The sequence below is a fragment of the Wyeomyia smithii genome, chromosome 1, assembly GCF_029784165.1.
Source record: "Wyeomyia smithii strain HCP4-BCI-WySm-NY-G18 chromosome 1, ASM2978416v1, whole genome shotgun sequence".
In the NCBI taxonomy this organism is placed as follows: Eukaryota; Metazoa; Arthropoda; class Insecta; order Diptera; family Culicidae; genus Wyeomyia; species Wyeomyia smithii.
In genome coordinates, this window is record NC_073694.1 from 50,759,802 (window position 1) to 50,774,284 (window position 14,483).

At 38.6% G+C, this 14,483-nt stretch overlaps 2 protein-coding genes across 2 annotated transcripts; one reads left to right on the top strand and one right to left on the bottom strand.

Moving 5' to 3' along the window:
* The first annotated feature begins 3,501 nt into the window (after positions 1 to 3,501).
* On the top strand, positions 3,502 to 4,785 carry LOC129725097 (mitochondrial GTPase 1). Its single transcript, XM_055680536.1, has 2 exons — positions 3,502 to 4,017; positions 4,073 to 4,785. The coding sequence occupies exons 1-2, from the start codon at positions 3,698 to 3,700 to the stop codon at positions 4,698 to 4,700; spliced, it is 948 nt and encodes a 315-aa protein (XP_055536511.1). The 5' UTR covers positions 3,502 to 3,697; the 3' UTR covers positions 4,701 to 4,785.
* Positions 4,735 to 5,562, bottom strand: LOC129725098 (chromobox protein homolog 3). The gene has a single exon (XM_055680551.1). It carries the CDS (start codon positions 5,439 to 5,441, stop codon positions 4,857 to 4,859), a length of 585 nt encoding a protein of 194 aa, XP_055536526.1. The 5' UTR covers positions 5,442 to 5,562; the 3' UTR covers positions 4,735 to 4,856.
* Positions 5,563 to 14,483: the final 8,921 nt, after the last annotated feature.

Genomic DNA, 14,483 nt, shown 5'->3' on the forward strand with positions numbered 1-14,483 from the left:
CAGTTTCTCAAAAATTCAAAATGGCGCCATTGTTGCCTCTTAAGTTGAAATATGTTCAAACTCCGGGAAATTTATTTTCGCATCAAACTTCATCAAAAAATCATACATAGAAGCCAAGACAAAAAAATTGTTGCACTGCACAGTGGGGCGACTCCATACAAAGGCTGGCCAAGCAAAAAGTGTCGATAAATGCGACAAAAACTTGGTATTTACATAATTTTGGGGCGCTGAACACGAATTTGGCATCCATTTTTTGTTTGGGGCCGTCCGTAAAGCACGAAATCCAATTTTTAATATTTTTTTGGCACTTTTTTCCTTTTTTTATAGAATTATATGATCTTTGACCACAAGTAGTGCCACCGGGCGTCCTCCCCATTGAAAAAATACGTAATACGACCCCTCGAACTAAACAAATTTTGCCTAAATGTATATATATATATATATATATGTATTTTTTTTAATAAACTAAAACAACATAAGTAATACAAACTAATTACAAATTGAAAAATTATCATCAGCATCATCATTTTCCGCTGTGATCGCTTAAATCTCGTGTTGAATTATGTCCAGAAAATTTGAAGTTCATTATAAGTATAATGAAGTATAATGAAGCAGGAAAAACGTCTTTTGCTGCAATTTCATTTCTTCAGTAATTTTCGATGTTTCATTGTTTCATAGATATGTTATCTTCCTAATCTGGTTTCTTTGGTTGCAAGAGGACATTTAAATACATGTATAACACTATGAACTGACAACTTACTAGACATTGAATTAGGTGGTGCCGCTGAAGTTGAAGGCTCCATAATAAAATTCAACGAATTTATGAATTTGAAAACCAAGACACTGGAATGACACAACGTTCTAAACGAATACGAAAAGATGCGGAGGGCGACGACTGTTCTTTGTTTTTTCTCATAAAGCAATATGTGTGCTTTACTTTTGTATGCCAACAAGTGCGAAGCAAAGCAATCTTCAAAAGGGGTATTGTTAGCCGGAGTTTGATGGTATGAATTTGCTGCTAGTATTAAACACTTCAATCAGTTTAGCGAACTTCATGATCATAAATTGAAAAGGGCTGAATGTTTTTAATATTGTTTTAAATTTGCAGAAAGTGATAAAGTTTAACATAATTAAAATTTCATAAAGATTTGTTTACTATTTTCTTATTTAACACTTATTTTATAACTTTTAATTGATAAATTTTGTAATTTTTGCCCAAATATTTATTTTATTCTTATGAATTGAGTTTGATATCATAAATATATCATATGATAAAAATTAATCCTGCATGAAATTTCAACCTAAAAAAAAAATGAAAAAAAACTGCTATCGCTTTTTTTGACTAAAGTGACAATTTGCGCAGTTTTGCGCAGCAGCGGACAGTATGCATTTGAAAGCTTACGTTTTTACCTAAATTCTGAATGTAGTCACAAACGTGGCAAACTGCGGCAACTAAACTTTTAAGCTACTTTTCTACAGAAAATCACATTTTTTTAATTTTTTCCAGTGTCAGGCCTATTATGACCAAATTTAACAATATCTAATGAAAAGGGTTTGTTTCGCACAATATTTACAACAACTTTTTCTTTGACGTCAAAAAAATCCAAGCTATCATTGAAGCTACACTGAAAAAACTGCGCACGCTCCATCCAAGTGTTTCATCAATTGGATATGAAAAAGACTGCATTGTTATTTGAAGAATTTTTTTCATCGAATTCAATCATTTTCACTTTCGTTTCAAGTTGTCGCACACATCAACTTACATACATGAGCCGCACTTCATTTACGTATGATTCCAACATCCCTTTCAAGTGAATTGCACTTGAATCTGCCCCACTGTTTCATCATAGTGATTATCATATGCGAAACACTTTCAGTTGATTTGTTCTGTTTTTATATGTCAAATGAAGTGTCGTTCGTGCTGAAAAGTAGAAAAATGTCGACAGATGAAAAGACAGCGAGTATCATACGGCTTAGAAGGGTCGCAAGGTAAATGATTTATGTCACGTTAAAGAATCGAATTCTAATTTTATTTCGTCCTTCCAGCACAAGATCACAGAGGTTCTGATGAAAACATCTTTACGCTAGAGGCAAGTATTTGTTAACTTCAACATCAATTATTTAAATTAAATTAATTTAATTCTTTGTTTGCTTTACAGGCTTCTTCAACAGAGAAGGATAGTTTATATTTGGTGCTGAATTTTTATAGTAAAATTCCAATTTTATAAATAAAACAAAGGTTGCATTATATGCAATCATTCCCACGTAAAACTGTTTTTATTTTAAAATCGAATAAACATCATTCGAAGCTCGGTAAACATTCATTTGAGATTCAAAATCCAAACACTGTATGTTTATATGTCATAACACGAGAATCGAAAGTGTTTTTCTTTTGAAAATGAGGTGTTGCACGACAAATAATTCTAAAGTGTTTCGCATATGAAATCTATATGTTTTGACCAGTAGGGCGAATTCAAGTGCAAAACACTTTATAATGTCGTGTCGATTTCTTTCAGTGTACAAAGCGTTTCAAAGTAATGTACTTTTTTTTCAAAAAAAAAAAAAGACAAAAAACGTCAGTTCACCAAGCTTTGAAAAGTCATAAAAAATTCAGATTTCATAATATTGCGCCCAAATTTTGGATTTAGACACTTCTAACGGAAAAAAAATTTTTTGGCTGATGGCCAGCGATTCCCCACTGTGCACTGTGTATTCAATTATGGTATAAAAAAAAGCGCGTTGGATTGGTATCATACTCTAAGAGGTAAATTTTCAGCATTGTTATGTGTATCTAGAAAAAAAAAACACTCAAAAAAATATCAGAGTGAAAATGTCAAAATAGGTTAATAGGTTAATTCCCATGCATGTTTCGTGCTCCTTATGGGTCCAATAACATCTGTGTAACTTTTTAGATCGATCGTTGGCACTATATTTTTGCGCCTAATTTTCAAAGTTTCCATACGATTATATATGGGACAATCCACTTCTTTAAAACTTATTCTCTAGAGATGTCCAGTTCGCTCCCAAAATATATCGATACATAATATCTGTAGGAAGTTTTCCTAGGAAAAACACTCCTGAAGACCGTAAGGCGCTACAATGCTTGTAGAAAAAGTTATTCACCCCAAACTTATCGAATCTCTGCCGAATGGAGTTTTTCCCAGGAAAATATTGTTATATGACCCATAAAGAACACGAAAAGTGCATGGGAGCGTACCATTAAATACCATTATCGCTTTTTTTTTTCATATAAACGTGTCTCAGTCTACTCTGTGCTGTATACATCTCCGATTGTCCTTTTTATGGATTAAGTTATAATTTTTTAAACGCTACGTTAGTAAATTTCTCAGCACCGTCCTTATAAATGGCTAATCCTGAAGAACAACATTTTTAAACCACTTATTTCACTTTTTGCACTGAATAAGTTTGTTACAGTTTTGTGTGTACAAGTAAAATCACATCATGCGTGTCTAAAATCACGCCGGTCATTTTATATATTTCTGTTGTAAAATTTCTGGCATCTCTTCCCCGTGTAATCTGATCACAAAATATCAAAACAATATTATGTTCGTAATATAACTTGAATAATAACCAATTTAATAGTGTTTTGGCGCCCTATTTATAACTGTTTTGTGATTCCTCAACTTCCTGAGATCTTCAATAAAGTCACTACAATAGACAGAAAAACACACATCAAATGAATCGCTTCCGGACGGCATTTCCCGCAGTGAACCGGGAACTGCTGAATTGGTTCCCAGGTCATATGGGTAAAGGTATGAGGCAAATGCAGCAGAAGCTAAAAGAGGTCGATTGCGTGATCGAAGTGCACGACGCACGAATACCACTTTCCGGGCGTAATTCGGAGTTCCGATACACGATCAGCGGTGTGAAGCCACATGTCTTGGTATTGAACAAAAAAGATACGATCGAAAGGGGCGCTCAGAAAACCATCACTGAACGGTTGCTGCGGGAGGAATCGGACGCACAGCATGTCCTGTTTACGAATTGTAAAGATCAGTGAGTAACAAGTTTACTTGAAACTAATATTTACTAAAAATCATTTAATTTTCAGATCATGCGACGGTATCCGGAAAGTGATGCCTTTGGCACAGGACCTTATCTTAAGCTCAAATCGGTTCAACCGATCCGACAAAAAAGAGTACTGTATAATGATAATTGGCGTTCCAAACGTAGGCAAATCCTCGCTTATAAATGTTTTGCGAAATCGTCACTTAAACAAGAAAGGGGCTTCACAAGTTGGCGCAATAGCTGGCATTACGAGGAGTGTACTACACAAAATCAAAATCTGTGAAGATCCGCTGGTCTATCTGCTAGACACTCCCGGTATATTAAAACCAAACATTGCCGACACCGAAACGGGTCTCCGATTGGCGCTAGTATCCTGCCTACAAGATCATTTGGTCGGAGAAGAGTTGATAGCCGATTACCTGCTGTACTTGCTAAACAGGAGAGAGAATTTCAAGTACGTCGATGTGATGGGTTTACGAGAACCTTCCGATTCAATTGATGAGGTTCTGGTGCTGGGAGCGCGCCATCTTAATCGAACGGTGCGGATAAGGAATTTTGACAGAACATTGCTAGCACGGCCGGATGTAAATTTTGCCGCCAAACATATGATTAAAGCCTTCCGGACCGGTGCATTTGGCAAAATCCTCATTGATGACGATAAACTTTTATGACAGTGAAGGAAACGAATAATAGGTACTAACTAGGTTCAAAATAAACTAAAAGCTTTATCTTCTTCCATTTCGATACTTATTTCATGCCAATATTATTTATTTGTGCTGAATAAACTCTTCTTCATAAAGTAGATTATCGATACTGGATTCGTCACACTATGCTTCTATCAACTGCTCCAACTCGGCGCTGGGAATTTCAGTGCCCGAAATAGTTTGGAACTCATCTTCGACCACTTCCGGGCGCTCTTCCTCATACGCGGCGAACTTGGCTCGTTCTTTGGCCTTTTCAACAATCTTACTTTTCGATTCGTAGTACTCGATTACCACTTGAGGGTCCCTTTCGTTTACCGTGGCAGCCTGTAGAATGTCCATTTCATCGGTACCATGCCATTGCACCAGGAACATTAATTCACCGCCACAATCCGTGGCACCGACAATACGCAGCAGTGGCAGATTTCGGTCATAGCCGCGTGCTTTGCTGATTTCCTCCAGCTTCTTTTTGGCTGACTTCCGCTTTGCTTCCTTGAACTCCTTCTGTCGGCGAGCTTCTTCGTACTTGGCTATCAGCTCCGGGCAGTCCAGGTTTTCCTCAGGCTCCCAGGTATTGTCTACCTCTGAATAACCCTTCCACTTGAGGTAGTACTCGATTTTACCTGCGGAAGTTATTCGACGATCCAAAACTTTCTCTACGACATATGGGGCCTCGTTACTGTCCTCTTGGTTCGCGGTTCGATTGGACATTGTTTAAAACATGAGCAAGGTGAGATTTTGCGGAAAACTCGCTAATTTCTGATGCTGAATCTAGATTTGTTTTCAGTCGACGATTTTTACTGGCGTCTCTTTTCTTCAGTGCAGGGGTGGGCACTATCTTGAGCTTAATGTCTTTTTTTCCTTGGTAGTGCCTCTATGTGTGATTTGCATTACTACATCAATTTTTGTACTGCACTGCACTGAAACAAATCACATCGCTTTTCCGGATTTTCGTCATACTCAAGAACAAAGTAATAGCGAATTTCTTTATTCCACCAGCTTACCTCGTTTTGCCTGGAAGCGCACTAACTGCTGTCAAAACCCTTCTTTATTCGCTCGATTTTGACCCAGTTTTGACCTGCCGTGCTGCCCGAAGCGCACTGTAAAATTTGTCAGCTTTATCCCTCCACCGCACGTGCTAAGTTCGTAAACAATTATCTGGCATCTCTTTGTTACTTGCGTCTTAAATGGCGTTGACGTTTTATTATTACTCGGCAGTTTTGCCCGCACACAGTGGAATAAAGAAATTCGCTATAAGAAAATGTACTAAGCGATGATAAGATGACTTTTTAAAATAATTTAAAAGTTTATTATACCTACTACCTGTTGTTCTTTAACATTTCTTTAATAGTGATACTAGAACTGACAGAGCGACAAACTGCTGTAGAAGATAGCTCAGGTTATCAGAAAAAAACAAAAAAAAAACAAAATGTAATAAACGAAAAGTTTGAGTTCAACTAATTACAACTCTTCTTATTAAGGTTCCTTAGAAAGAAATTCGTAAATCTAATCCAATTCGGGGCGGGGCTACTTCCCTTTCTTCTGCATTTTATATCGAGGAAAACGTATATAAGAGGCACAAAACAGCTCGAGGGTTTGATTAGTACTATAGCATTGGAAGGCGACACATCTCAGCCAGCGGTGGAATATTAGCCGCAGTATTCGGAAGAGTTGATTGAATAAAAGCGCGCCTGTCTTCGCGTCTGTTTTCGCGCTTCTCGTGCAATAGTATTGGAAGCCGACACATCTCAGCCAGCGGTGGAATATAAGCCGCAGTATTCGGAAGCGTTGATTGAATAAAAGCGCGCCTGTCTTCGCGCTTCTCGTTTATTCGTGCGATAGCATTGGAAGGCGACACATTTCAGCCAGCGGTGGAATATTAGCCGCAGTATTCGGAAGAGTAAATTGAATAAAAGCGCGTGTTCTGCGTGCTTCTCGCTCATTCGTGTGACACCTCTGGAGTTGCTACGCTCTGCCAGGCCTATCGGCAGATTTCTCTAGGCGGCGTGATGGCTGACAATTTAATGGATGCACTCAGTCACGACAATGGCGCAGACGGTTGGGAACTATTGACGCATAAGAAGTAAGTATTGAAAACCGACTCATGATTGTATAGTTTATTCGAGTTTTGATGAGAGGACAAAGCTCATACCTAAGTATAGTAGAATGGAAATATGTTTTTCGATGAGAGGACGGAATTCAAATAAGTATGGTAGAGAAAAAAAAAAGTTTTCCGATGAGAGGACGGAACTAAAAAAAAAGAAAAAAAACTTGAGTCATTTTGGCAAGAACATTAATCTCGTTTAAAGAACAGAACTCGAACTATGCGATATAAGATATAAAAAAAATAAAACAGTATGATAATATTAGTTTTTATTGCTCTGTGATTACAGGAAGCCATCAAAAAAAAGATTGCTGAAAGAGCTGAAGGAAGCTCTTGTAAGAAACAACATGCTGCGTGAGCAAGTGATACTGCTGACAACGGAGCAAAATTTGACGGACGAACATTCCGAAGGGTGCTCTAGCATAACTCAATCAACCGACAATGTTGCAAAGGGCGATTCACAATTGCTGAGTTCTATGAATAATTGCACAGTTAAAAAAAACACCGGATTCAGTAAAATTTTACCGGAATCTCAACAGCTGAACGTTCGGTGAAATTTTCGGTGTTTCCGAAAATTACCGAACAGCTTGTGAAACGACCTACCGCCAAGTCGGTAATTTTCACAGTTTTTTTGGTAATGTTTCAAGCCGAACAGTCTGTTAGTTTTACCGGAAGAACCTGTAAAAATGTTTAAGAAAAAAAAAAAGAAAAAATACCAACCGCACCTGTAAAAAAATTCCGGATTGATGTAAAATGTTTTTTTTTCTTCGAATTGATAAAAGATTTATTTTATTGATTCGAAGAAATAACGGATTTCGGATATTCTGCTGGTAAACAGAGTTACACAGTTATATTACATTATATTCTTTAAAATAGAGCGTAAGGCAATTCTTGAGAGTTTAATCCTCGAAAGTTTAATGAACAGAAAATTAAAAAAGTTTTATATGAAGTTTCTCCCATGCTCTTTTTACCTAAGGTATAACTTTACTTTCCATATTATGTTCACCCTCGACAGCAATTAAAACCAAATTAACTGATATAATATTTTCTGCTGAATATTTTCTATTGATACATTCGCATCTCGCACGGTTGTACGTATGAGAAAAATGGCCGCCTTATTTAAGATTGACAGTTTCACAGATTGTTCGGTAAAAAGTTATACAGATTTCCGTGAATGTAAAATTATGCAAATATTTCGGTAAAAATTAACGAAATTATGGTAAAACTTGCAGATATTACAGAACACTCGTTAATCTAATGCTTTTTTGCCGGAATACCGGTATTATTACACTTTACCGATGGACTGTTGTAAAAAATATTACCGAACGATTTTTTTTTTATTAAGTGTGTGGACTTTGGGAACTCTTAACATTCCGGAATGCACTCCCTCAGAAGGTGAAACGGACATCGATAAACGAGCATTCGAGTACTGGAAGGACCTTCTGACTTGTTCATTGGAATTAATCAGTAATACAAATGAACAAATTAAGTTCAGTGTTTTTAAGGTCAAGGCAGGAGTAAAACTGCGTGAGGTATACATGACTACCTGCACAACACCCGGAATGCCCGATGAAAAAACGGCACCTTTTTCGAATGCAATTGCCCGACTCGATGCCTACTTTGGATCGAGAGCATACATCCTGTCTCAGCGTGGAAAGCTTATGGTGATGTCTCAGCAAATCAACGAAAAAAGCATCGAATATGTTCGTCGTGTGGCTTCAGCAGCCAAACTTTGCAACTATGGACCAGACGAGGAAATGGAAGCGGTGGTGAGAGTTATTGTTAAAGGTGCTCGTGACGCTGTGGTTCGAAAGCTGGCTCATCGTAATTTGGTAAAGGAAGGCACCATAAAGGACCTTATCGACCTGGTACGTGATCATGAAATTGAGCAGTCGAACGAAGATGAATTTCAGAGAGCACATGGGTATAGCGGTAGACTTGTAGCAGCTGTAGCAACTCAACACTATCCACCACAACAGAACAGGAGAAACCGGGGTGTTTTTAGAAATCGAGGTGCCATTCGCGGAGCTCATCGGGGCGGTTTTTATCGAGGTTATTTCCAAAACCAGGCTAAAGGAAATTGTTGGAGATGCGGTGGAATTTATCATCGACCATCAGATTGTTCGGCGATGAAAAAGGATTGTCGGGCTTGCGGTCAAATAGGTCATCTTGAACGCATGTGCTCAAATCCACTGAGACAATTGAAACGTCCCTTCCAAATAGAAGAGGCAACAAGTGAGAAGACAGTTGCGGCCATTGAAGGTGTTGAAGATGAACACGCTGTTGATGCTAAGGTACGCGATGAAAACCCTGAATAGTAATTAAGTTGTGGAAAACAAAAAAAAATAGAAACGATTATATGAAACGAAACGAAATAAAACAAAATACAGTTTAAGGTATGACAAACAACTAATTGTAAATGTTTTTTTTTACACGATTACAGAAAATACGTCGAATATCTTCTGAATTCGTTGGAAGTGAGATAAATTTTGCTAATGAAAATGCGGCTTTCATAGAAGCAAAAGTAGCTGGAATCAAAGTCACATTTCTCATTGATTCCGGTGCCCAAATTAATACGATTACTAAATTCTCCTTTGATGAAATACTCGCCAATGAAAACGCTGCATCTAAAATCTTGGCTTTGCGTTCCTCCACTGATAAACCTTTAAAAGCCTACGCAATGAGCGACCAGATCAAGGTTATTGCAAATTTTTCTGCGGAATTATTTGTGACGAATGACAGACCAGTCACGATAGAAAAATTTTATGTTGTGGATGAAGCAAGATCACTCTTGGGCTCCAACACTGCCATGAGATATTCTGTTTTAGACGTTGGGCTACAAGTACCAATTCGCCTTCACACGGCAACCCCTCAAGACTATTTGAATTTTTCGGTACAAACTATATCATTACCACAGGAATTTCCAAAATTCAATATACCACCTATATCACTAAAGTACAATAAAAACATGCCTCCAGCACGAAACGTGTACAATTACGTTCCTGCAGTGTTCAAAGAGCTCACAAAACAGAAACTCAAGGACTTATTGGCAGACGGCACCTTAGAGAAAGTGACACCAAGTATGGATCGATCATTCTGTTCATCAATGCTTGTTGTTCCGAAAGGAAAGGATGACATTCGCATTGTAATAGACCTTAGAGGACCCAATCGCTGTATTTATCGAACTCCGTTCAGGATGCCGACGCTTGAGTCTATACTTTTGGAGCTTCATTGTGCGAATTGGTTCTCTACAATCGATTTGGCCTCGGCCTTTTTCCATATTGAATTAGATGAGGACTCGCGCCACCTTACGAATTTTTTTGGTGGAGACGCACTGTACCGATACCGTAGACTTCAGTTCGGTCTCTCAAATGCTCCTGATATATTTCAGGAAGTTCTTCAAACGGTCGTCCTTGCCGGATGTGAAGGAACAACAAACTACCTGGACGACATTTTGGTCCATGGTAAAACGAGAGAGGAGCACGATGCAAACTTGGCAAATGCTATGAAATGTTTACAGAATCATAACGTCAGAATAAATAAATCTAAGTGCGTGTTAGCAAAACAATCGGTGAAGTTCATTGGATTTACTGTATCGTCTAAAGGATGGAAAATTGAGGAGGAAAAAAATCGCAGCTATCAAGAACTTTCGGGTTCCCGAAACACAAGCCGAAGTTAAAAGTTTTTTGGGTTTGATTAATTTTGTCGAAAAATTTATCCCTAGCAGAGCAGACAAAACCCGTAGACTTCGCGACTTAGCGAAAGCAGAAAAATTTTATTGGAATAATGAATTGGTAAACGAGTTCAATTTCTTGAAGAATACTGCTTGGAGCGCAATCAAGGCAGTTGGATATTTTAATAAGCAAGACAGAACAGAGTTATTTGTAGATGCTTCTCCATACGGCCTAGGTGCGGTACTAATACAGTTCGATGCAAATTCAAAGCCTAGGGTAATTGCTTGTGCTTCGAAAGCTTTAACAGCCACAGAACAAAAATACCCACATACACAGAAGGAAGCATTGGCTATGGTATGGGGAGTTGAAAGATTTTCAATATATTTAATTAACATTTTCTTCAAGATAAGAACTGATGCTGAGTCTAATGAATTTATTTTCGGCGGCCTGCATCGAATTAGCAAGCGTGCGGTCACCAGAGCAGAATCATGGACATTGCGATTACAACCCTACAATTTTGTTGTTAGTAGAATTCCGGGTGAAATGAACGTTGCGACGCATTATCAAGGTTGGTTAAGCAGTCGGAGCCAGCTAAATCTTTCGACGAGGAAGCCAACGAAAAAAATTTACTTTATATAATCGACTCAGGGTGCATAGAGATAACATGGGACGAAATTGAACGTTTTTCGGAGAGTGATAACGAACTGTTAGAAGTAAGACAGTCTATTGAAACGAATAAATGGAAAAAAGGTTTTTCTAGATATGAATCACAAGCAGAAGAACTTCATGTTTTCGGAGCCTTGGTGTTTAAAGGCAACAAAGTAATAATTCCTGCAGATTTAAGGACAAAGGCTATAGAATCAGCCCATCAGGGTCACATGGGAGTTGGTGCTACTAAGAGAATTTTAAGAAATCATTTTTGGTGGCCAGGCATGAGCACTTCCGTCGAAGCGTATATTAAGCGCTGTGAAACATGTTTGCAATTATCAAAAAAGAACCCTCCTTTACCATTATTAAGCATAGAGCTTCCACAAGGACCCTGGGAGATACTGCAGATAGATTTTTTTTACGGAAAAAGGATTTGGATCTGGCGAATTTCTTGTCATCGTCGACATCTATTCACGCTACCTATATGTTATCGAAATGAAGTGCATTGATGCTATATCTACAATAGAGGCCCTCAATAATGTGTTTGCCGTCTGGGGATACCCATTGATTATGCAGAGTGACAATGGTCCTCCTTTTCAAAGCGACAAGTTTGTTAGTAACTGGGAAAACAGAGGCACAAAGATTCGTAAATCTATACCTTATAGCCCACAAAGTAATGGTGCAGTGTAACGTCAAAATGGAGGAATCAAGAAGGTATTGGCTGCTTCTAAACTAGATAACACTGATTGGAGAACAGCTCTTGATACTTACGTACATTTTCACATTAAAGTCAGACCGCTTACCCGGCTTGGTGAAACACCTTTTGAGTAATTGGTCGGTTGGAAATTTAGGGGAACATTCCCTTGTCTTTGGACTGATCGACAACTGATTTAGATCTCGAAGAAATTCGAGAGAGAGATACAGCATCGAAACTTGAAAGCAAGCAGTATGCTGATCGCAGAAGAAGCGCCAAGGATTCTGATCTGGTTATAGGAAATAAAGTAGTCCTTATTCAGCATAAACTACATAAAACAGATCCTACCTTTGGTGCTGAAAAATTTACCGTGATAGCTAGAGATGGAGCAAAATTAGTAGTGCAGAGCGACCGCGGGGTTGTGTACACCAGGAATGCAGGGGATGCTAAAAGAGCTATTCAAGTTTCTAATGCGAACCTACCACGAGATGAATCGACGGGAGATAACTCTGATTCTGGAAAGACCAGTGGAGTAGGAGCAAAAATTTAAACATGTGTTCAGATATAAGACCTAAAGGAAATAGAAGAATCCCACAGAAGTTGAAAGGCATGGTCTTGTACCATATATTTGAGTAGAGAGTAGAGGAAAAGGGAATTGTAGGAGATAGCTCAGGTTATCAGAAAAAAACAAAAAAAAAAACAAAATGTAATAAACGAAAAGTTTGAGTTCAACTAATTACAACTCTTCTTATTAAGGTTCCTTAGAAAGAAATTCGTAAATCTAATCCAATTCGGGGCGGGGCTACTTCCCTTTCTTCTGCATTTTATATCGAGGAAAACGTATATAAGAGGCACAAAACAGCTCAAGGGTTTGATTAGTACTATAGCATTGGAAGGCGACACATCTCAGCCAGCGGTGGAATATAAGCCGCAGTATTCGGAAGAGTTGATTGAATAAAAGCGCGCCTGTCTTCGCGCTTCTCGTTTATTCGTGCGATAGCATTGGAAGGCGACACATCTCAGCCAGCGGTGGAATATTAGCCGCAGTATTCGGAAGAGTGGATTGAATAAAAGCGCGCCTGTCTTCGCGCTTCTCGTGCGATAGTATTGGAAGGCGACACATCTCAGTCAGCGGTGGAATATAAGCCGCAGTATTCGGAAGAGTTGATTGAATAAAAGCGCGCCTGTCTTCGCGCTTCTCGTTTATTCGTGCGATAGCATTGGAAGGCGACACATTTCAGCCAGCGGTGGAATATTAGCCGCAGTATTCGGAAGAGTAAATTGAATAAAAGCGCGTGTTCTGCGTGCTTCTCGCTCATTCGTGTAACACCTCTGGAGTTGCTACGCTCTGCCAGGCCTATCGGCAGATTTCTCTAGGCGGCGTGATGGCTGACAATTTAATGGATGCAGTCAGTCACGACAACTGCAAGCTACATAAAAGAGAAAATAAATTATATTCTTTTAGAGTACAATATCCCTTTCGAACGAGTATTCACTGTGACCTGCGACAACGGAGCAAATATGCTCGCAGCTGTTAGGCAACTTGATGAGTATGTACAAACTCTTAAAAATGAAAGTTACATACTGGAGGATGATGACGGCGATGACGATGAGCATGATAAACAAATGTTCAGTGACATCGAAATATTAGCTTCAAACATTAGTGCGGTGTTCAGTACATACTTTACAGTTAAGCGTCGTAATCAAGCACTCAGACATTCGTATTCGAAATATCACTGCTGTGGCTAAAAGCTGCAGAAAAGCATCCTATAAACCGTCGTTTGTCCTGGGCAGAGTTCCTCTTCCATCGTTATATGCAAAAACACACTGGGGAGGTATTTACGAAATGATTCTGAATTTTTACAGTAACGAGAATTTCTATAGAGATTTAGGTAAAAAGTTTAAGGAGTTAGGTGAGGTTTAAGAATGCTTCGTTCTTATACGGTAATGATTAATTTCTCACAGATTTGTCGAAGTACTGGGACTATATATGTGACTACAAGAACGCACTGCATCCGATATATGTTTGTACCAAAGAAATGCAAGCAAAACACTTGCCATTATCTGAGTTTTACGTTCGATGGCTTCGATGTATGATGGAGGTAGATCAGCAACCTACAAATGAACTAAGTCCTTGGCAGCATCAGTGAACGAATCGGCTCCAGCAACTTCAGCAAAATTTACCTGTTAAAGCAGCTGTTCTAATCGACCCAAAACTGAATTATTACAGTCGTCTGCCCTCTCACCGGAAGAAAAACAAGAAGCTAGGGTATTTTTTACAAACTATTTTTGGAATAATGTTACAAATATTTCTTTTTCCAGAAATTTCTTACATATATTAATGAAAGACTCAAATCATTGAAGCCACATTCATCACGCCAGTACGATCGTTTAGATGATTACAAGACTAAATAAATTGGAGGAGCTCTACCTTCTAGTTCACAATCCACTCCAGAAAACAGTCTTGCTAAGCAGATGGTGTCACTGGATTTAGGACCACATCAACGCCATAAATATGACATTTGGAAACAGAGGACAGATCGGAAAGTGTCAAACCCGGGGAGCTTGCGGAAGCGGCTCTATGTGTTCTTTCAGTGCCTGCAACTCAGGTGTCCGTGGAAAGGGGATTTAGC